Source organism: Trichechus manatus, unplaced genomic scaffold, assembly GCF_000243295.1.
Source record: "Trichechus manatus latirostris isolate Lorelei unplaced genomic scaffold, TriManLat1.0 scaffold00115, whole genome shotgun sequence".
NCBI lineage: Eukaryota > Metazoa > Chordata > Mammalia > Sirenia > Trichechidae > Trichechus > Trichechus manatus.
In genome coordinates, this window is record NW_004444051.1 from 470,311 (window position 1) to 493,624 (window position 23,314).

General features: G+C 38.5%; 1 protein-coding gene across 1 annotated transcript in view; it reads right to left on the reverse strand.

The window, feature by feature from the left end:
• Positions 1 to 23,314, reverse strand: part of CARMIL1 (capping protein regulator and myosin 1 linker 1) — a 439,497-nt gene that overhangs the window by 174,698 nt on the left and 241,485 nt on the right. The window contains exons 10-11 of the mRNA XM_004383977.1: positions 20,334 to 20,422; positions 18,513 to 18,607 (exon numbers count right to left, since the gene is read on the reverse strand). Coding sequence (XP_004384034.1) covers positions 18,513 to 18,607; positions 20,334 to 20,422 — 184 coding nt within the window. The remainder of the gene's footprint in view (positions 1 to 18,512; positions 18,608 to 20,333; positions 20,423 to 23,314) is intronic.

A 23,314-nucleotide genomic window follows, 5' to 3' on the forward strand; every position in this document is an offset into this window, starting at 1 on the left:
ACTACTCACCAAGGTAGAATGCAGAGCATTGTCTTTATTAGCTGTGTCATGCCAATTGAGCTAGATGTTCCCCGAGACCATGGTCCCCACAGCCCTCCGCCCAGCAATTCAGTCCCTCAGGGGTTTGGATGTGTCTATGGCCACACGTTTTTTTAATCTGAATATTTATAGAGATTTGAATAGACTTATCCATATTGTAAATTCTAAACAAAGTCAATATTTAGCTGATACATACTTGCAAAGGAATGAATAACCAACAAGTTCATGGAGGGAAGGGGAAAAGATGGAATAATTTTAAAAACTTGATTAATCCAAAAGAAGGCAAGAAGGGAGAGGGAAAAAAGAACAAAGGGACAAATAAAAATAGGGTAGATTTTCACCAAAATAAATCAATGAACTAAGTCAAAGGTGACGAACCTAGACAAAAAAAAAACAAACCAAAAAAAAAAAAAAAACTTGTGCTATTTTTATGAGGTAAACCTACAAATATATGTACTCAGAAAAACTGAGAGTAAAAGCAAGGAAAAAGATTTATTATGCAAACACTAACCAAAAGAAAGCTGGAATTAGATTTTCAGGAAAAAAATAAAGATTCCCCACCCACTGCAGTCCAGTCAATTCCGACTCATAGTGATCCCATAGGATTTCCAAGGCTGTAAATCTCTACAAAAGCAGACTACCATATCTTTCTCTTCCGGAGCGGCTGGTGGTTTCAAACTCCTGATCCTTCAGTTAGCAGTCTATTGTTTTAACTACTGTATCACCAGGGCTCCTTAAAATAAAGATTACTAGAGATAAATAATAAATGCAGGAGAGATATAACAATTCTAGGAGTTCCTGGGTGGTGCAAATGCTTAAGGACTCAACTACTAGCTGAAAGGTTGGCTGTTCAAACCCACTCAGAGGTGACTCAGAAGATAGGCCTGGTGATCTGCTTCCGAAAGGTCACAGCCTTGAAAACCTAATGAGCAGTTTGACTTTGCACACATGGGGTCACCATGAGACAGAAATGATTCAATGGCAACTAACAAAAACAACATAATAATTCTAATCTGTACACTCTCAATAACATAGTCCCAAATTTATGAAGGAACAACTTAAAAGCAATAAAAGGAAAATGCATATATAACTGTAGTTGTTTTTGTTGGGTGCTATTGAGTCAATTTTCAACTCATAGAGACCCTATGTGATGGAGTAGAATTGCTCCATAGGGTTTTCTTGGCTGTAATCTTTATGGGAGCAAATCACCAGGTCTTCTCTCCAGCGAAGGCTCTGGGTGGGTTCAAACTCCAAATCTTTTGGTTAGCAGCTGAGCGCTTAACCATTGTGCCACCAGAGCTCTCATATATAAACAGACATATATAATAGTGGGAGCTTTTTTAACACATCTTTATGTAACTGATAAAACAAATAAAAACTTCAGTAAAGATCTAGAAGATTTCAAAAAGTTGTAATAGTTGCCAAAAAAAGTATAGAAAATTTCAAGATTATAATGAAGAACAACTTAATTGACATATTTATAACATTATACCCAACAACTGCAGAATACACTTTTTCAAAGTGTACATGAAACACTTACTAAAACTGACCATATGCTGAATCATAAAGCAAGTCTCAAAAAAATCAGAGTATGCTCCTAACTACTGTAAATCATATAGAGAATATTGCCAAAATATGAGTATGTTCTCTAATGACTACCACTGCAATGAAATTAAGATAGAAATTTTTTTTTAAAATTAGAAAATTACCAAATAATTGGAACTTAAGCAATATTTCTTAATAACAAATAACAAAACCAATAAGATATCACAATGAAACTTTAAAAATATTTTGAATTAAATAACAAAACCATGACATTAAAATTTGTGACCCATGCTTAAAGGAAAATCTATAGTCATAAATGCATATATTAAAAAAGAAAACTGAAAATTAATTATCAAAGTTTCCATCTCAAGATGATTAAAAAGGAGCAGCAAATTCACCCCCCCAAACAGAAGGAAGAAAATAGTAAAGAAAAAGGAAGAGATCAACTAAATGGAACGCAGTCAAAAAATAAGTAAAATTAATAAAGCTGGTCTTCAAAGGAAACCCTGGTAGTGGTTAAGAGCTAAGGCTGCTAACCAAAGGGTCAGCTGTTCGAATCCAACAGGCGCTCCTTGGAAATTCTATGGGGCAATTCTTCTCTGTCCTGTAGGGTCACTACAAGTTGGAACCAACTCAAGAGCAATAGGTTTTGGGTCTTCAAAATGACTAATAAAATTAAAAAACCCCAGCACAGACAGAACTGATTAAATAAGAGACAGAGAGAAGGAGAGAAAGATTGAATTATCAAAATCAGAAATGAAAAAAGAGGTATTAGTAAATGTTATGTATTGAATTGTGTCTCCAAAGAATATGTATTGTAAATCCTACCCATATATCTGTGGTTACAGTCCCATTTGGAAATGGTTTTCTTTGTTATGTTAATGAAGCACTATTAGTGTAGGGTGTGTCTTGCATCGATCTTTTTGAGCTATAAAAGAGCAGATTAAGCAAGCAGCAAAAAAGCACAGATGGGGTAAGACAGATGCTATGCCACATGTGATCTCCAAGGAACCAAGAAACAGAAGCTGTAAAGAGACAATAACTTTTCCCCCAGAGCCCAGAGAGAAAAATCTTCCCCTAGAGCCCACACACTGAATTTGGACTTCTAGCCTCCCTCTTAAACTGTAGGAAAATAAATTTCTGTTTGTTAAAGCCACCTATTTGTGGTATTTCTGTTATAGGAGCACCAGATAACTAAGAAAGAATTTAGTACTGGAAGTGGGGTGCCGCTCTAACAAATACCTAAAATATGGAAGTAGTTTTGGAATTGGGTAATGGGGGACTGAAAGAATTTTAAGGTGCCTAATAGTAAAAGCCTAGTTTGCCTTGAAGAGCCTACTGGTAGAATTATGGATATCAAAGGTAATTCTGTCAAAGGCTCAGAAAGACGTGAGGAGGGCCATATGGAGTGTCTCTGTCATCTTAGAGAATACATATGGTGTCATCAACAGAATGTTGTGAGACATGTCGATGTTAAATGTGCTTCTGGTGAGGCTTTAAAAAGAAATGATGAACATGTGATTGGACACTGGAGAGAAGGTGATGTTTTTTATGCAGTGGCAAAGAGCTTGTCTGAATTATGTTCAAATGTTTAGTGGGAGGTAGAACTTGTAAGTGATGAACTTGGATATTTAGCTGAGGCGATTTCTAAGCAAAATCTTAAAGGGACCATGTCGTTTCTCCACATCGCTTAAAGTAAAATGCGAGAAGAAAGAGATGGACTTAAAAATGAACTACGCACAATTAAAAAAACAAACAAACAAACTTAAAGATTTGGAAAATTCTGTTGTACAAACTATGGACACGTGCCTTAAAACTCTCTCCAAGGACTTAGTTACTCAATCTTTTCTTAAAGAAATTAAGCCTGTGACTGATGGATCTAAACAGCTACCACAGCAGAAAACTCATCAGCAAAGACTGAAGGGAATGGAGACAGGACCAGAAAAAGGAAAGCTGACTGCCTCTTGGAAGTCTACTGGCAGAAAACAGGACAAAGAAGCTACAATTGCTGTCCTCCAAGAAAAAAAAGACCATCCCTGGAGTGTTTCGGAGATCAGCAGAACTACTGGAAGGAGTTTAAAGGGTGAAGTCAGGACCTTCCAGGTATCAAAGGTAGAGACACAGGTTCTTAGGTTTCAAAGGGTAGAGCCAATGTCTCCTAGGTTTCAAAGAGTAAGATCTCCACTATCTCAGTTGTTGAGTGTGATGCTGCCATGCCCAAAGGCCAAAAGGATGGGGCTGATGCCCAAAGCTGAGCAGGAGAGCTGCCATGCCAAGCAGCAGGAGAACAGAGCCTGCCAGGGCGAAGGGGATGGGGTCACCACTTGATGGATGAGGAGAATGGAACCACCAAAAGCCAAAAGAGCAGAGTTGTCATCCCAGTGGGCCTGGAAAGTGGGGCTGAAGCCCAGGGCTAAGGGGCTTCCACCCAGAATCCAGAGAAGATGGCCAAAACCTGGAGTTTAGAAGGCAGCACCACTGCCCAAATGGTCCAGAAGAACAGAGGGTTGTTTTCAAGCCTTGAGAGCTAACTCAATTTATTCTGCTGGGTTTTAGACTTGCTTGGTGCCCATTATTCCTTCTTTCCCACCAATTTCTCCTATTTATAATAGAAATGTCTACCTTTGTCTGTTCTACCATTGTACTTTGGAAGCAGGTGATTTGTATTTCAGATTTCACAGGTTTACAGATGAAAAGGAATTTTGTGCCACAATCGAATACACCTAAAGTCTCATCCATATTTGATTTAAATGACTCAGAAGATGAGTTTTCAGACTTGGAGTTGATTTAAGAATTTTGAAATGATGTGAGGAGGTGAATGCGTCCTGCATGTGGGAAGGACATGAATTGGGGGGGATGAAAAAGTGGAATATTATGGATTAAATTTTGTGTGTCCCCCCCAAAAAAAATGTGTTATAAATCCTACCCTCTATGCTTGTCATTATAACCCCATTTGAGAATGGGTTTACTCTGTTATATTAATGAGGCACTATTAGTGTAGGGTATGTCTTCAATCTCTTTTGAGATATAAAAGCACAGATTAAGCAAGCAGCAAAAAAGCAAAGATAGGGAAAGACAGATACCATGCCACATGAGATCACCAAGGAACCAAGAAACAGAAGCTAAAAAGAGACATGGACGGTCCCCCAGAGTTCACGAAGAGAAAAAGCCTTTCCCTAGAGCCGGCGTCCTGAATTTGGACTTTTAGCCTCTTAAACTGTGAGAAAATGAATTTCCATTCATTAAAGCACCCACTTGTGGTATTTCTGTTACAGCAGCTCTAAGTAGCTAAGACAGTAGAGATCTTATGGACATTGCAAATATAATTAGAAGGTATAATAAAAATCTTCATATCAAAAAACATGTCAGTTTAGAAAATTTTTTTAAAAAATTCCTTACAGAAAGCACAACTTACCAAAACTGATTGTGGTGAAATGTGGTCTCTTGCCTTAGTTCATTGTGAAAACAGCTTGAGAGATTCTTCCTCTAAACCCTGAGGAGTTACCTTTGCCCTACTTTCTAACCCAGAGAGTTTGTTACTTTTGTCCAGGCTGACTGACATTTTCTGGTAAGCTATAAACAACTTGGTTTTGAAACTTTTTGCCTGATCCTGGTCTGCATTTTGCCCTGTGATTGGTATGTGTCTTGCAGGGATTGGTCAATAGACTATGCAAATGAGATAAGTTGTAGCCTACTCTACAAATGAAGTGTCTTTGGCCTCCAGAGCAGGAATGGGTCAGTTTGTGGCCCTGGAGGGAGTGCTATGCCTTGAAATTGACAAGGGATTTGTGTATTTAAGCAGCCAGTCCCACAGACATTTTTTTGGAAACAGAAAAAAGCAGAAGAGAAACAGAGGGAAGAAAGAAGCAGCAGAGAGAGAGAGAGAGACAGGAGAGAGGAGGCAAAGTACCTCCTAAAAGAGCTGTGACACGGGTCAAGGGCTGTAACACTGAAGATGCCACAGGCCTGACAGGGCCTAGTGACAGAGCCAGTGGTGACAGACAGCAGGGCCAAGAGGAGCCTGTCCTTGGGGTGGGGGGGAGGGGGGAAGCTTGTTTTGGAGGGGAGCAGGAAGAACCTGTCCTGGGGAGGTGGGGACAAGAGGAGGCCTGCATGACAGAAAGAAGCTGAGAGGGCTGTCCTACACTGAAGAAGGGAGACTTTGCCTACGTGCTTCCTGATCCTGATCCCGAGTTGAACCCTGTTCCTTAATAAAACACTTAACTGTAAGTATGGTCCATACGGTCCGTGAGTTGTTTGGTTATTGCAACAGATTATCAAATGCGGAAGACAAGTAGTGCCACGGGAGGAATGGCTGATGTCAGAATTGGCGAAAAGGGTTGGAGACTGGAAATATGTCTGATCCCTTCCTCATAGGGATCAGCTTTATACTGAACTTGATTCTCCATCCCCTTGTAAAGTTAGAGGTCTGACACTACCACCACCATTTTATAGTGATATGAGAAAAACTATTTAATCTTAATAGTCCTCTATCAGTTCAAGAAAATAAATTGTTAAATTTTTTATTAAATTATTAAATTCTCCATAAAGAGAAACAAAATAAATCAAATATAAAAGTGTACATACTAGTTCAATATTTATAAATTTCAAGAATAGGCAAAACGAATCTATCATGACAGAAGTCAGAATACTAAACCAAAAAAAACCAAATCCATTGCTGTTGAGTCAATTCAACTCATAGCAACCCTACAGGACAGAGTAGAACTGCCCCATAGGGTTTCCAAGGAGCGGCTGGTGGATTCAAACTGCTGACCTTTTGGTTAGCAGCAGAACACTTAACCACTGCACTACCAGGGCTCCGAAGACAGAACAGCAGTTATCGTTGAGGGGTGGGGAGGCAGTCAGAGGGCAGGGGTGGTGATCACTGGGAAGAACCACAAAGGAGGCCTTTGGGGTATTGGTAAATGCTCCATTTCTTGATCTTGGTAGTGGTTACGCAGGAGTGTTCACTTTGTAAAAATTCATCAAGAAGTAAACTTGGGATTTGTAGACTTTTATGAATGCACATTGTACTTCAATGAAAAAGTTTACTTTTAAAAATTAGGTATGGAAGAGGAAAGAATACCAGAATACCACATTCCCACTTTTAAATTTTGATAGGTATTATCATTGACCGCTCATGACACAGACAATTCTGTCTCCCCATATATATATATATGCACATATATACATATATAGCATAAAACCAAAAAAACCAAACCCACTATTATTGAGCCGATTCCGACTCATAGGAACCATATAAGACAGAGTAGAACTGCCCCATAGGGTTCCCAAGGCTGTAAAATCTTTACCGGAGCCGACTGCCACATCTTTCTCCCTCAGAGTAGCTGGTGGGTTAGAACTGCCAAACAAGAGGTTGGCAGCCAAGTGCTTTAACCACTGCACCACCAGGGCTCCAATATATAGCATATATTTTGCTTTATTCTTTCAGAAGATGACAATTTTAACTTTTACTACTTTTGTGTGTGTGTCACACACGCCTATAAACGCCACATAAAACTGAAAACGCCTATCACCAAACCCAAGACCAGAGGGAAACAATTATTATACAACACAGGTGACTCCTACCCACATGTTCATTCCTAAATCATGAACTATTTTTATTTAAAAAGGAAGGTAGACAAAAGAGAGTGTTCTTATCCTTGTATGTATATTATTTCACTTAAGAGCCTATTTGATTTAAAATGTGGTTTTATATCCTAGAAGAAGAGGTTGTGATGAATTACTGCTCTTGATAAAATTTTCAGAAAATATAAGAGATTATAGGTCTTGATGGTAGTAAGACTGCTAACGTGGTGGGAGTTCTTTTTTTGTAAAAATATCCAAAATAAGTCTGCTTGTTTCTGTCTTGATAAAATTTTTTTTTAATGTTCTCAGGTATCCAAATGTTTAAATGTATTTCTTCTTTAAAGCAACACCCTTGCTAAGTGCTAATAGAATGAAAGGTATAACTGGGGTTCAGAATTGTTCATTTAAAAAGAATATGAGAGAACTAAATTGATCTATGGAATTTTCTCTTCCTCCTTGGGATATAAACTAGAGTACGAATAAGTATCTAATGGTGTCAGGGTAGAAACTCTTTAAATAAACCATTTTATGACTAAATAAAATACAATAAATAAAGGTAGCATATTTTTATTTCTAGAATATGAAATTCTTGTTTATAGGAATGCTTCATACATACTTCATATATTCTATTTTCCATATAATCTTTACTTTGGGGTATAGTACACATTGTTCGTGAGAACACAAACTCTAAAATAAGATACCAAACCAAACCTGTTGCTGTCAAGTTGATTCTGACTCATAGTGACCATAAAGGACAGAGTAGAATTGCCCCATAGGGTTTCCAAGGAACAGCTAGTGGATTCGAACTGCTAATCTTTTGGTTAGCAGCTGAGCTCTTAATGACTACACTACCAGGGCTCAAAAATAAGACATAGTTTGGTTCAAATTAGTCTGTGTGACCTAGGAAAATTTACTAAGTCTGCATCCATTTATTCCGAAGAATAATAGCACTAAAGTTATGTTGTTGAGTCACCTGCAAAATAGTAGTAATAATTTGTTGTTGTTAGTTGCCATCAAGTTGACTCCAACTGACGGTGACTCCATGTACAATATAACAAAACATCGCCTGGTCCTGCACCATCTTCACAATCATTGGCATGTTTGAGTCCATTCTTGCGGCCACTGTGTATTTTGTGTGCCTTTCAACCTAGGGGGCTCATCTTCCAGCACTATATAGGACAATATTATGTTGTGATCCATCGGATTTTCATTGGCTAATTTTCAGAAGTAGATCACCAGGCCTTTCTTCCTAGTCTGGCTTATTCTGGAAGTTCCACTGAAACCTATCCACTATGGATGACTCTGCTGGTATTTGAAATAATGATGTCATAGCTTCCAGCATCACAGCAATATGCAAACTACCACAGTATTACAAACTGACAGCTGGCAGTGGAGGGTTAGGGTTAAATGAGATAATGCACGAAAAGTCCTTAACACAATGCCTGACACACAGTAAATGCTCAATAAACGTTAGCTGTTATAACGTAAAAATTACCAGGCACATAAAAAATATTCCTCAAGAAGGCATGACCACACACACTTCATGAGAAGGACCCATTAGTTCAGTGGTCGTAGTACCTGCAAACCTGAGTGTTTGATTGGACAGACTGACTCTCTACGGTAACTCTGGGCTCTTATACAGAACTTGTCATGATATGGAGGACAGCCTCTTGGTGAAGGTCTATTCACAGACAGGAGAATTATACACTGAAGAACTCAAAAAGGTAGATGTCAACAACAAAGAGAAGAAAGATGATTTATAAATATAGCCATTTAGGAGACAGGAGAAACGTGATATATTTATCCTGAAAAAGAGAAAGTTGAGAGATTGGCTACTTAATTTTTGAAAAGGTAACAAGTCGTTTTGCAAAGGAACCTTCACTTAGGCAAAATTCAGAAATGAGTAACAAAGAATTTAAGATGGATGACCCGGCACCTTTGGCAACATGAATAAATTAAGGGTGGGTGGCAGCCAAACTCTTAGAGTAGAAAAAAAAATTAACGTGCCTTGTATTTTCTGAGGGGTCCCTGGCTGCGTGGTGCAAACAGTTAACACGCTCGGCTGCTAATTGAAAGGTTGGAAGTTTGAGTTCACCCAGAGGCGTCGCAAAAGTCCTGGTAATCTACTTCCAAAAAATCAACTAGTGAAAACCCTGTGGAGCATAGTTGTACTCTGACACACATGGGGGTGCCATGGGTCAGAAATGACCTGACAACAACTGGGGGTCTGGAACTTTCTGAAGCTGCTTACTCAATGGTGCCACAGAGGAAACTGATCAGCAAGAAAAGATTTCCTCACAACAAAAAAACAAAGACGACTTCTCAACTTTTGGCCAAAACCCACTATTTAATTCTCTCCCCCCAAAATAAAGCAAAACATAGCCTTCAAAACATAGTGAAAAATAAAATTTATCACTAAGAGCTTTCATTTGGAGACTTTACTAGACGGATTACTCTTCTTGTGATTTTATTTTAGTACATGTCAAATTTAGAAGGAAAAAATGGTCAAATTTTTACAGCTCCCTTCAAAATGAAACTATTATAGCTCTCTCAGCTTCTAAATATTTTTGCCTAATAAAAAAAAGTAATAATAAAATGTTTAGTGTTATAATTTGCCATCTGATGCTATTAACTTACAAACATAGTAAATTAAATTTGACACTGCTGATTTAACCCATTAATCATGTATGTACTTAAAAACCTATGATAATACCATCTAAAATTTTAACTCTTGGATAGTAGGCAAAAAGTTTTAAATTAGATCCTTGTTAATCTGAGGCATCAAAATTAATAATTTAACAACATTCTGCCTGCAGAGTTCTAACAGCATGATACGGGAAAACAAAAGGCCTCTTTATCTGTTAGAAAGCATATAGATTTAGACATTGTAGATGTCAAATCAACACAGATCAGTTAAAAATTTTAGATTTCCACCAATTCCCAGAGCTTCCATGAACAGTTCAGAAACACAAAGAGAAAGAAGGGAATAAACAAATAAAATACAATGAGGTATTTCTATTTCAAAAAATAAGGCCGGAAGAAGGAGCATCAAGGATCAGAAATATAGAAGTGAAATGAAAAGATATTGAAAAAAATGGAGTCAACACACTTGACATAAAATGGCCTAAAATCTAAATCTGTACAGTTTTTAATGATACTGTTTTCCCATGTGTAACCATAAAAACACCAGTTCAGAGTGGCTAAAATCATGAATCTAAAGAAAGTACTTTCTGTTTTATATCTATCACACAGAAAACTGGCATCTTTAAATATTTATTTACAAAAATTACTGATAGACTATGGACTAAGCTAATGTTTTTCAAATAGCACACACGAAATTGGCTCCTTCCACTTCCAAATGAAATCTAGATAGTCAAATCAGAAAATCACAAACCGTAGTAGGAGAGACTGATTGAAATGATTGATTGATTATTCAGGAAATCCTAGAAAGGAATCTGAATAATTGGTATTAGGTACCATTCTGCAACCTTTGCCCAAGTCCTCATCCATGAAACGGAAACAACAACACTTGTACTATTTAACTTCATAGGAGGAAATAAGAGCTAACATGTACTGAGTGCAGAGTTACGTGACAGACTATTCTTATCCTTGTATGTATATTATTTCACTTAATCCTTAGAATGTGTTTATGTGGTAGGTACTATTATTATCCATTTTAAAGTTGAGGTTGGTGGTTTAAACCCAACAGCCACTCCCTGGGAGAACGATGTGGCAGTTTGCTTCCATAAAGATTAGTCTTGGAAACACTAGGGACAGTTCTACTCTGTCCTGCAGGGTTGCTATGAGTCGCAGTCAACTTGAAGGCAACAGGTTTGGCTTTTTAAAGCGAAGGAAACTTAGCCACGGAGCAGTTAGGTAACCTATCCAAGGAAACTGAGGTAGAAAGTGGTGGAGTCCAGAATGGAACGCATATATTTTGACTCAAGAACCTTCTGATATACACCAAGAAATATGAAAAATTTAGAGCACCAAAAATGTAACGGCTATTCTAGAATCTATTCCTCTTTTCTTATTTAGAAGATCAAATCACCAGATGGTCAGGAAAAAAATACTACAATACTTCAGGTCACTATTTCCAAAAGAAAAACACACTAACAGAAGATTCTAAGTCATCTTTTCAAACAAGGAGGAGGGACATAATAAAATTTGGGATACTGTGAGGGAAAGGAGAAAGGACAAATCTTCCTGATGAGGCTGAGATCATAAACCAGGGTAACTGGGAAGGATAACTAGGAAGAATGGAACTGGAGTTTGTAACACTTAGGGAAATAAAGAGTACAAAATAAGCAGAAAGAGAAAAGCTACAGTCTCTGAAAATACTCAATTCTGCTGGAAGAAGTAGAGTCATATCCAAACAGTTCATCACATGGTGATAGTCAAGAATACCCTGGATCAGAAACCCAGTACTGACCACAGAACTGTGTTAATGAAGCCCAGCTAGAGAGGGATTTTCAAGCCTTTTTTACACGACCCAGGTAAACAAATACTTTTGACATCACAATACAGGAATCACATACAAAAACAAATATATACACTAATGCAAATATATAACAAATACATAACTAAGACCAAAGTTTCCCTAAATAAAGCACTCGGATATTTTCTATTTTATTCCGTTTTTTTTTTTTTTTCTTTTTTAATGTTTGTCATACCCTATTAAAATGATTTCATGACCTGTTAATGGTCTTGATCCACAATCTGAAAAGAGAGTAGGTTAGAAGAGGGCCAAGAGCAAGCTGGTGAACAGGTAGACCCTGGAGCCAGGATAGGAACAGCTGGCACATGTGCATCTCCTGTTCACTGCGCTATGTGGCTCTTCCAGAGAGAAAGCATAGCATCCAGTGTTTCAAGTATTACTCCTACACACTGTACCTCTGCTTACCAAATCATACTTTAACCTCCTTTACAGTGAGCCCCTTAACAATGAGAAGGCTGCACGTGTGTCCTTTATATATCAGTATGACAAGGAAACTGAGCTGTAAATAACAGGAGCTTGCTGCATCAACATTCATATCCAAAGCAAGGTGCCAAACTTTCTCTCTGAGAGTTCCCAAATAAGTCCCTGAGTGGACGGTTCAGGTACAGACTCAAATTCCATTTGGTGTTTAAATTGCTTGGAATTGTGCAAAGACCCAATTTGCTTGTGTTTCCTTGAGTTTCCTTCTCTGGTTGGGTTTATACACTCTACAATTTCATTACAAAGTCCTCCCCATGCTTCTTATTGTTTTCACACATAAAATACTGTCACTGAGAGCCTCAGAAACAAAAATTAAGATTTTCCCTAAAGTTTCAATAACTATTTTATACTTAGATTTATTGAAAAGTTTCCATCCATGAGCAGAAAAGCTACTGCTCATCTTCAGATATTTTGCCAGAAGATAAAGGATCTATAAGGAATTTGTGTTCAGGAGGCTCAGACCCAAAAGTGAAGAAAGGTGGGAAGTACTGGAGTTGACAGCTGTCCAAGGGCAATGCCAAATACAGCAATGAAGAATTTAGAAGGGGCAGAGAAGAGGAAAGCCTTGGCCTGAGAAAATATTTTAGAAGTGTCAAAACCTGAGGGTTATGTAAGCAGAAACCACCCTGGAGAGTCAGTATGGATACAAGAGGCTAAGAATTAAATGATTAAAACACCCAAGAGTGGCTGTAGGTGGATGAGAGGACCTACAACAGCAAGTCTCACAGGTAGGAATGTGGGGAAAAAAAGGTAGAGAAATGCCATCTCTGAACACATGTCCTGACTCCATTTAAAAAAAAAAAAAAAAAAACTCCATGAATTTCATCATGGCTTTTAAGTGCAAGTTTAAAACTACAGAAGAAACTAAGATTAAGTTACATCAAACTCAATTTAAGAAAATATTTATTGACTACGTACAAGGTCTTATACTAGATGTTGTGTGTCTTTGGAGGGGAGAGGAGAAAGGAAGGTCAGGAGTGGGTTTGAGAGGAAGTAATCTGGAGAGGAGTGGGGAGAGATGGTCATGTTTAATTATAATGCAGGCAGAATGAGGTAAGTGCTATTATAGAAATTTAAGCATGAGGGTTACAGGAACTCAGAGGTGAGGGCCTGATAGAAGCAACCACACCTGAGGTAGCAGGTTGCCCAGTGTGGCCATACCTCAGAGTACATGACGTACACAAGAGGAAAGAATAGGAAGGGCCTCAGATTCATTCTTTCCTCCCAGAGCCCCAAACTCCAACAATGTGTGGTCTTTTGGATATGGCCTCTTTCACTTAGCACAACGTTTTTGAGGTTTATCCATGTTGTAGCATGTATCGGAATTGCTTCCCTTTTATTGCTGAGTAGTATTCGGTTGTATGTATGTATCATATTATGTGTATCCATTCCTCAGTTGATGGACATTTGGGCTTATTTACTTTTTGACTATTATGAATAAGGCTACTTTACATTGATGTGCAAGACTTTTTGTGGAAATATGTTTCATTTCTCTTGGGCAATATGTTGGAGTGGAATTGCTGGGTCATATGGCAAATTTGAAGTCACCTGGATGGTGCAAGCAGTTTGGGATAGGCTGCTAACCTGAAGGTTGATAGTTCAAACCCACCCAGCAGCTCCACAGAAGAAAGGCCTGGCAAACTGCTTCCGTAAAGATTACAGCCAAGAAAACCCTATGGACAAGTTCTAAACTTTAATACATGGGGTTGCCATGAGTCAAGGGCTGACTCTACAGTAGTTAACAACAAAACGGCAAATTTGTAGTTAACATTGTAAGAAATTGTCTCACCAATGTCAACATTGTCAAAGTGGCTGAATCATTTTACATTCCCAGCAGCAACGTCAGAGGGTCTGGTTTCTCAACATCCTTGCCAACACTGAGTGTCTTAGTCATCTAGTGCTGCAGTAACAGAAATACCACAAGTGGACGGTTTTAATGAAGAGAAGTTTATTTCCTCATAGTCAAAGTAGGCTAGAAGTCCAAATTCAGGGCATCAGCTCCAGAGGAAGTCTTTTTCTCTCTGTTGGCCTTCTTCTCTTCAGTGTTCCCCCAGACTAGGAGCTTCTCAGCACAGGCACCCCGGTCCAAAGGACGTGCTCTGCTCCTGGCACTGCTTTCTTGATAGTATGAGGTCCCTCTGTCTCACTGCTCACTTCTGTCTTTTATATCTCAAGAGATTGCTTCAGGACACAATCCAGTCTTGTAGATCAGGTCCTGCCTTACTAACACAACTGCCACCCATCCTCCCTCATTAACATCATAGAGGCAGGATTTACAACATACAGGAAAATCACACAGTACCAGGAATCATGGCCTAGCCAAACTGATACACACATTTTTGGGGGGACATAATTCAAACCATGACACCCAGTTTGATTATAGCCATTCTTCTGGGTATGAAATAGCACCTCATTGTAATTTTAGTTTGCATTCCCCTAATGACTAAGGAAAAGGTCCCTGGGTGGCACAAACAGTTTGTGCTGGACGACCAACCTAAAGATTAGCGGTTCTACAGTACTGGGGAAGCCAGCACAACTTGTACAAGGAAAGGTCATGGAAGCTCCATACAGACATCCAAATTCCCTGAGGGACTGAATTGCTGGGCAGAGGGCTGTGCGACCATCGTCTTGGGGAACATCTAGCTCAATTGGCATAACATAGTTTATAAAGAAAATGTTCTACATTCTACCTTGGTGAGCAGCGTCGGGGGTCTTAAAAGCCTGTGAACAGCCATCTAAGATATTCTACTGGTCTCACCCCTTCAGAAGCAAGGGAAAATGAAGAAAAACTAGATATAAGGGAAAGATTAGTCCAAAGGACTAATGGACCACAACTACCACGGCCTCTACCAGACTGCGTCAAGTACTACTAGATGGTGCCCGGCTACTACCACTGACTGCTCTGACTGGGATCACGACAGAGGGTCCTGGACAGAGCTAGAGAAAAATGTAGAACAAAATTCAAACTCACAAAAAAAGACCAGACTTACTGGCCTGACAGAGACTGGAGAAACCTGAGAGTATGGCCCCCGGACACCTTCTAAGCTCGGTAATGAAGTCACTCCCGAGGTTTACTGTTAACCAAAGATTAGACAGCCCCATAAAACTAAATGAGACTAATGGGGTACAACAGTCCAGGGACAAGGACTAGAAGGCAGGAGGGGACAGGAAAGCTGGTAATAGGGAACCCAAGGTTGAGAAGGGGCAGTGTTGACATGTTGTGGGGTTGTTAACCCTTGTCATAAAATAATATGTGTACTGTTTAATGAGAAACTATTTTATTCTGTAAACCTTCATCTAAAGTATAATTTAAAAAAAGGAAAAAATAAAAACATGTATAATCACCAAAAAAAATGGTTAAAATAGTAAAAATTTTTGTAATATATAGTTTACGACAATAAAATTACTTTAAAAAAAAAAAAGATTGGCAGTTCAAACCCACGCAGTGGCACCACAGAAGAAAGGCCTGGTGATCTCCTTCCATAAAAATTCTTGTTGTTATTGTTGATGTTAGCTACCATCAAGTCAGTTCCAACTCGTAGTGGCCTTATGTGTAACAGAACACAATGTTGCCCAATCCTGCACCATTCTCACAATTGTTACTGTGTTTGAGCCCACTGCTGCAGCCACCATTATCAATCCATCTGGTTGAGGATCTTCCTCTTTTTCACTGACCCGCTATTTTACCAAGCATGATATCGTTCTAGAGGGTTTGGACCCTCCTGATAACATGTCCAAAGTATGTGAGATGAAGACTCACCATCCTGACCTCTAAGGAGCATTCTGGCTGGACTTCTTCGAAGACAGATTAGTTTGTTCTTCTGGCAGCCCATAGTATATTCAATATTCTTCACCAACACCATAATTCAAATGCACCAATTCTTTAGTCTTCCTTGTTCATTGTCCAGTTTTTGCATGCATATGAGGTGACTGAAATTACCATGGCTTGGTGGTCAGGTGTACCATGTCCTCAGAGTGACATCTTTGCTTTTCAACATTTTAAAGAGATCTTCTGGAGCAGATTTGCCCAATGCAATACCTCATTTGATTTCTTGACTGCTACTTCCATGGGCATTGATTGTGAATCCAAGTAAAATGAAATTCTTGACAACTTCAATATTTCTCCATTTATCAAGATGTTGCTTTTTGGTCCAGTTGTGAGGATTTTCATTTTCTTTATGCTGAGGTGTGGTCCCTACTGAAGGCTGTAGTCTTTGATCTTCAGTAAGTGCTTCAACTCCTCTTGACTTTCGGCAAGCAAGGTTGTGTTATCTGCATATCGCAGGTTGTTAATGAGTCTTCCTCCAATCCTGATGCTGCATTCTTCATAAAGATTACAGCCACGAAAACCCTATGGAGCAGTTCTACTCTGTAACACACATGAGGTTGCCATGGGTCTGACCTGAGTCAACAGGATTTTTTCTTTTTTTTTTTAAATGACTGAGAAGTGCCCCTTCCTGGTTTGCCTGCCCTCTGGATTTCACCTTCTTAAGGACCTGCCTCCAACAACTACCTCTCTCTACTGATCCCATTCCATCGGTAGATAAATAACGGTTGTGTCCTGTCCATCTTACAAGCTAAACCAAAACAGCCCTCTTGTGTATAAAACAAGCCCTCTTGTGTACCGTTTCCCCTTTGTTCATATTCACCTCTCTAGAATTTCACTAATAGAAAGAGCATTTGTTTTTCCTAAAGAAATTATTATACCCCATAAAAACTCCAATTCCAAGGATAAACCAGTTGCCAGTGAATCAATTCTAACTCAAAGTGACCACATGTGTGTGTCAGAGTTGAAGTGTGCTCCATAGGATTTTCAATGGCTGCTTTTTCAGAAGTAGATAACCAGGCCTTTCTTCCCAGGCACCGCTGGGTGGTAGACTCAACCACCAACCTTTCATTTAGCAGCAGAGATCATTAATCATTTTCCCCACCCAGGGACTACTCCAATTCCAGGGGCAGGTATCAATTATTATCAGCTTTAGTTTTTCCTATGAGGATGCTTTCCATGTGATCTAGTTTTCTAATTCAATTACAACCGTCCTTTACTTTCACTTCTCTATCTAGATGCTTCAAAGTTACCCTTGAGATTTTTGCTTGAATACCACATGGGTATCTTTTTCGACACAGAACAATGTTCATATCAGGAACAAAAAGCAAAACTGAGTGTCTATATCAGAATCTTCAGTTCAGTTTAATAATTAATCCTCATCAAATACATAACATTGACAGATGAAAGGCCCTTATTCAACAAAGCTGGAAAATATTTGCAACAGACAATGAAAATAAAATATTCCTTCGAGAGAGAAAGCTATTTCTGAAGTCTCATCCATCAATGCGGTAGTAATGAGAATTCAAATTCTCAAGTTTCACTTTCTAAACCTACTGAATCTTCCCTCTAGCCATGCAAGCACTTTTAATGAAACTTTCTTCTGCCTCATCATGAACTCCAGTCCTTTCAACCTCTCCCTATTATCACATTCGAATCTTGTTAAATATTAAAAGATATTTGTGGTAGGCAGAATTCTAAGATGGTCCCCAAGATTCCTGCCCCCGCTGTACACGTCCTGTACAATTCCCTTGAATGTGAATGGGACCAGTGAATATGATAGGCTATCACTCCTATAATGAGGTTATTAATCAGTTGACTTTGGGTTAATCAAAAGGGACACTGTCTGGTGTGTGTGGGGTAGGCCTGACCTAGTCAGGTGAGCCCTTTTTTAAAAAGGTAAAGAGAGATAAACTCTTCCTGGTCTCAAAGATGAAGCAAACCGCCGTTTTTTGAGAGGAGAGGGCCACTTGGCAAGGACCTGAGTTCAGCGCCTCTAGGAGCCAGAGTGATCCCTAGCTGATAGCTAGCAAGAAAATGGGGCCTCAGTCTGTTAGCCCCAAAGCAATAAATTCCACCAACAACTAGTAAGCTTGAAGAGGACCTCCAGCAACAGATGAGATCACAGCCCCAGGTGACAACTTGATTTCAAACTGGTAAGACCCTGAGCAGAGAACCCACCTAAACGAATCCAGACTCCTGGCCCAGGAAACTGTGAGATGACAACTTTGTGTTGTTTTAAGCTACTAAATTTGTGGCAATTTTTACACAAAAATAGATAACTAATATGATTATTTAAAACATGATATCCTCACCTCCTTTTGTATCACTTCTAAAAATGTTAATCAGATAATAAAGTTTCAGCACGAATATTTTCAGGAAAGGGAGGAAAGGACTAGAAGCCAACAAGAGCATCAACGGCATTTATTACATGATTACAACCTAGCTTGACACCACTATTGAGGCATGGCTAAATTAAAATTCCCTAATCCTTTTACAATTCTGGCATTGATGCTAATGTGAATGCTACAGTACCTCTATCCTCTAGTGGGTTGCCAGCAAGGTTAATCGTGTGGAGTCCTGAGTTGGGATTATGTGCTAGAGCACTAGCCAGTTTTTGTGCGAAATCTCTGCAAGTAAACAAAACAATAAGATTAAATAACACAAAATGTAAAACTGTTGAAATAAAAAAATAAGAGAGAAATCTTCCTTACAATGTTAGTCTGTATCATACATTTATTAACACCCAATCTAAATTGCACAAGTATATTTCCTCATAAGAAAATCTGGAAAGCCAAAGGGACCAAAATCCCATTCAAAAGCAAAAAGAAAATATGTAATTGCCCGTTTTAAGAAACTGTCCAACCATTTTTACAAACTGGCTGAATGCTGTTAAATAATACTACTTGGCACCTCCAAAGTTAAAAAAAAAAAATCCTGAATTGAACCTGTTTTTCAGGAAAATTACAGTAGGCTATTCACTGTATCTTAGTTCTTATTTCATGCAATACCCATGAATGCAAAACTGATTGATCTAATTATTGAGTTTAAAGGTTACAATTGCTGGCACTGTATTTTAATAAAAATCAAAATCACTGTTTTAGTTATGTTTAACTTGAAATAACACACTTAAGTGCTATGACTACTAAACTGTCAACCCTCCTCAGTCAGTAGCAGGAAAGCCTTTGTTCTAGGGGATTCAAACACTTATGCCCTGAGTTAAGGCTTGACTAGTGACTATGTAAGTGTTAATTTGAAAAAGGGAGAGAAAGACTAAAGCAGATCGAAGCAAAGCAGCAAAATCATATAAACTATGTTAAGACTACAACTACCATTGATGATAACAATAATAATAGCTAACACATACCACCCACCACATGAAAGACACTTTTCTAAGCACTTCACATATATTAATTCATTTATTCTGACAACTATAAGATAGGCACTATAATTATTTCCATTTTAAAGACAGGGACTGAGGCACTATAATTATTTCCATTTTAAAGACAGGGACTGAGGCACCAAAAAAAAAAAAAAAAAAAAAAATTCCACTGCCATCGAGTTCATTCCAACTCATAGCGACCCTACTGGACAGAGCAGAACTGCCGCATAGGGTTTCCAAGGTTGTAAATCTTGACGGAAGCAGACGGCCACATCTTTCTCCCGAGGAGAGGCTGGTGCGTTCGAACCACCGCCATTTATGCTAGCAGCCGAGCACTTAACTGATGTGCCACCAGGGCTCCTAAGCACTGAATAGTTAGTCTATAAAACCAAATATTTCAAACCTGTTGCCGTCGAGACTATTCCAACTCATGGTGACCCCATATGTTACAGAGTGGAACTGCCTCATAGCGTTTTCTAGGCTGTAGTTTTTACAGAATCAGATCATCAGCCCTTTCTTTTGCAACTGAGGCACAGAGGGCTTAAAAGCCTGCCCAAGGTCATAAGGCCTCTGCCTTCAGGATCCACACTCTTAGCTACTACACCATGTACCCTCAAAAATACTAATTGACACAACAGCAAAAGATGTCATTAAATTTGTGACATCATGATAATGATGCGGCTCCTAAGGTATTTTTTTGGTTCAGAAAGGAAAACGCTATAGTCTATATATGAGTAGCCTAACTTTTTTTTTTTAACTATGTATTGATTGAAGATTAAATTCTTCAAACTTTTAAAGCTACTGTATTTTTTTCACAAATAATGCATCCACATAAATAATGTGCATGCACATATAACACGCAGACTGCGCATAGAAAAATAATACATAAGGGGGCTACATGTTTGGCCAAAAAATGTATAATACGCACATTATTTGCATAAAATTACTGTGTGTGTATTCAGGAAAATACTCACGTTCTAAGTCCAGCATTTTCCAACACCAATTCTTCCAGTCGACTGGACCTACTCACCACCCTCAAGATCTGTTCACAGACATCGGTGGACTGTAATAGAAAACACTCTTTGACCATTCCATAAGGCTAAAGAAAAAAAAAAATCTCACTTGATTTTTATAAATCTATGCAGATGCAAAGTTTTAATTAAATAAAACATTCATTCATGCATTCGTTCATTCAACAGACCTTGACTGAGCATGTACTACTATGTACCATCACTATGAAGATCCTGAGAATACAATGACATAAAGGACAAAGTCCCTGCCTCCAAAAGCATAGCATCCAGCAGGGGAAAGTAGATAAGAAGTAAATACGTAGTTATGATAAAATTATAAAAAGGCCATTTTGATGGTGCTATGGCCACACATTGTCTGACTTGCTTGCTTTGGACATAACATCAAGAGGACTCGATAGCTGGAGGAGGACATCATAAAGGGCCAGTGAGGGCATGGGAGACCCTCAATGAGATGAACTGGCACAACAGCCAGAATGATGGATTTGAACATACTGGCAATTGTGACGATGACGTAGGACCTGGCAACTTTTGTTCTGTTGTACATAAGGTCACCATGAGTCGGAGTCTACTTGATGGCAGCTAACAGCAACCAGCACACAGGGGGGCATCTTACTCAGTCTTGAGAAAAATCAAAAAGGGCTTCCCAGAGAAAGTGACATCTAAAATGGAGAAATGAAGACTAAGAAGAAGTGATAATGATAATGGTGTCAATGATGAAGATATCTTTACTGAGCTCTTGCCATGTGCCAGGCACTGAGCTAAGTCCTTTACCTGCACTTATTTTTTAATCCTCCCCAATATAAAACATTAGTTAAGTATTATTATTCCCTTTTTATAGCTAAGAAAATTACAATTTAAAGACGTCATGTAACTTAATAAGGAGGCTGAATAAGCAGTCGATAAATGTTAACTACCATTCTGACATTCCCACTAGTATTCTCTAAAATAGGTAAAGTGAGAAAAAAACTAATGACCTAATGACAGGAAAGAGTTAAATAAATGATGGTTTCTTGTGTTAATAAAAACTCCGATTTTTAATAAGGAGCCCTGGTGGTACAGTGGGTAAAGTGCTGGCTGCTAACCAAAAGGTCAGCAGTTCAAACCCACTAACCAGTCTGTGGGAGAATGATATGGCAGTCTGCTGCAGTGAAGAGTACAGCCTTGGAAACCCTGTGGGGCATTTCTACTCTGTCCTATAGGGTCAGTATGAGTCCAAATCGACTTGATGGCAATGTGATTTTTGTGTTAAAAGATATTTTAAAAAAAAATTATGTAGCTATAAAAGTCTGTGGAAATGCTTTAAATGCTTAGGATATCATGTTAAATAAAAAATCATAATTAAAATGAAATGTTCATTAAAATTACAATTAAAAGTGACAAATACAAGTAACCAAAGTCTTGAGGGGGCTATGAAAAATGAAGAGTTGCCCTGGGGTAGAATTGTGTGTCATTTCTTTTCTTTCCAAATTTTATTTATTAATGGTTTCATAATTATTTATATCCCACCTTATTCAAAAACTAATTTAAGGTGACTCCTGACATCATATTCGAACATGCCTGTCTACTGTAGGCTTAGCATTATGTTGACTGATTTAGGAAGATAAAAAAGTTGAATATGGGGGCTCTCAAGGAGCTCACATTTAGTTAAACTCAAATGTGTACAACAAAAACTAAAGAAGGATGGCTTTAAACTAATGAGTGACCTAGTGCAAAATAAAATATGGAATTTTAGAACTAAAAGGAAGCATATACACTATCTGATACAACCACATCACTTTAAAAAGGTTGAAAAAAGGTACAACACTGTTTACTGACTTGCCTAAGCTACAAAACTGAAAAAAGTTGAGCAAGATCCTCATTCTACTGCTATTTTAATGAATCAAGAATGTTGGACAGAAACTTGATCCTAATCACAGATTTGACATCTTAAAAAAAAAAAATCTGATATTCAAATTAGGAATAGTGAGCACCAAAAAAAAAATAATGGCTTCAAAAGCTTAGCATAAAGCATGTAATTCATATTTTTCCTGTGGTACTCTAGCACAGGAGGTTTTATTGGGCTAGGAGCAATCTTAACAACACAGAGGGCTCATACAGTGTGGGAGGAATCCATATTTTTTTGTCATGCCCTCCATGTTTTAAGAATCCAAAGAAGGTGTGCTTCCTAATGTTGACTTCTCCTTCAAATAGAACATGTTTGAAAATATTTTGAGATAGTCCTATTACAATACCCAGCAAAGGGGAAGTAACATCTCATTTTTCATTTTGGGTGGAAAATACAAAGATTACTATTCTTTTCAAAGACCTGTAGCATAATATGCCAAAGATCATTTTTCATTTTAAAATACCAAATATTAAAAACATACACACATGCATTTTTACTTTGAAACCTCAGGTAATAAAAGAGCAATAAGGGCAGTCCTCGAATCCTATCCCTCCACACCCTTCTCTCTCTAGACACCCACGAAAGCATATGAGCACTGTCATGGTCTGTATTGCCAGCACTAAAATGATTAGGTTCATCATATTCTCTTTCCTAAACACCTAAGGAAGTTGAAAGAAGATGGTGTCAGGGAGGGAAAATGACCGAATGGCAGCACCAATTGTCCAGACACATTCATGAAGACAACTTCCAAAGCCAGGATCTCCAAAACCTCCTCCACAGGGTTCTCTTGGGGTCCCATTTTGAAAATCACCAGTTTAGGTGAATGTTTAAATTGGCCAGGAAAACTGAGCTAGGAGAGAAGTTTTGTGCTCTATGATTCCTCAATCCCTGGGCTAATCTACCTCATTCGTAGAGTGACTCCCCTGGTCCACATGCTAGCCCTGCTCTGGAAATGGTCCTCGTCCTAGTGAAGAGCAAATAAGTGGTTTTTGTTCCCAGGCCTCCCATCATGGCGACCTTTCTGTTCCCTGGGGACTGA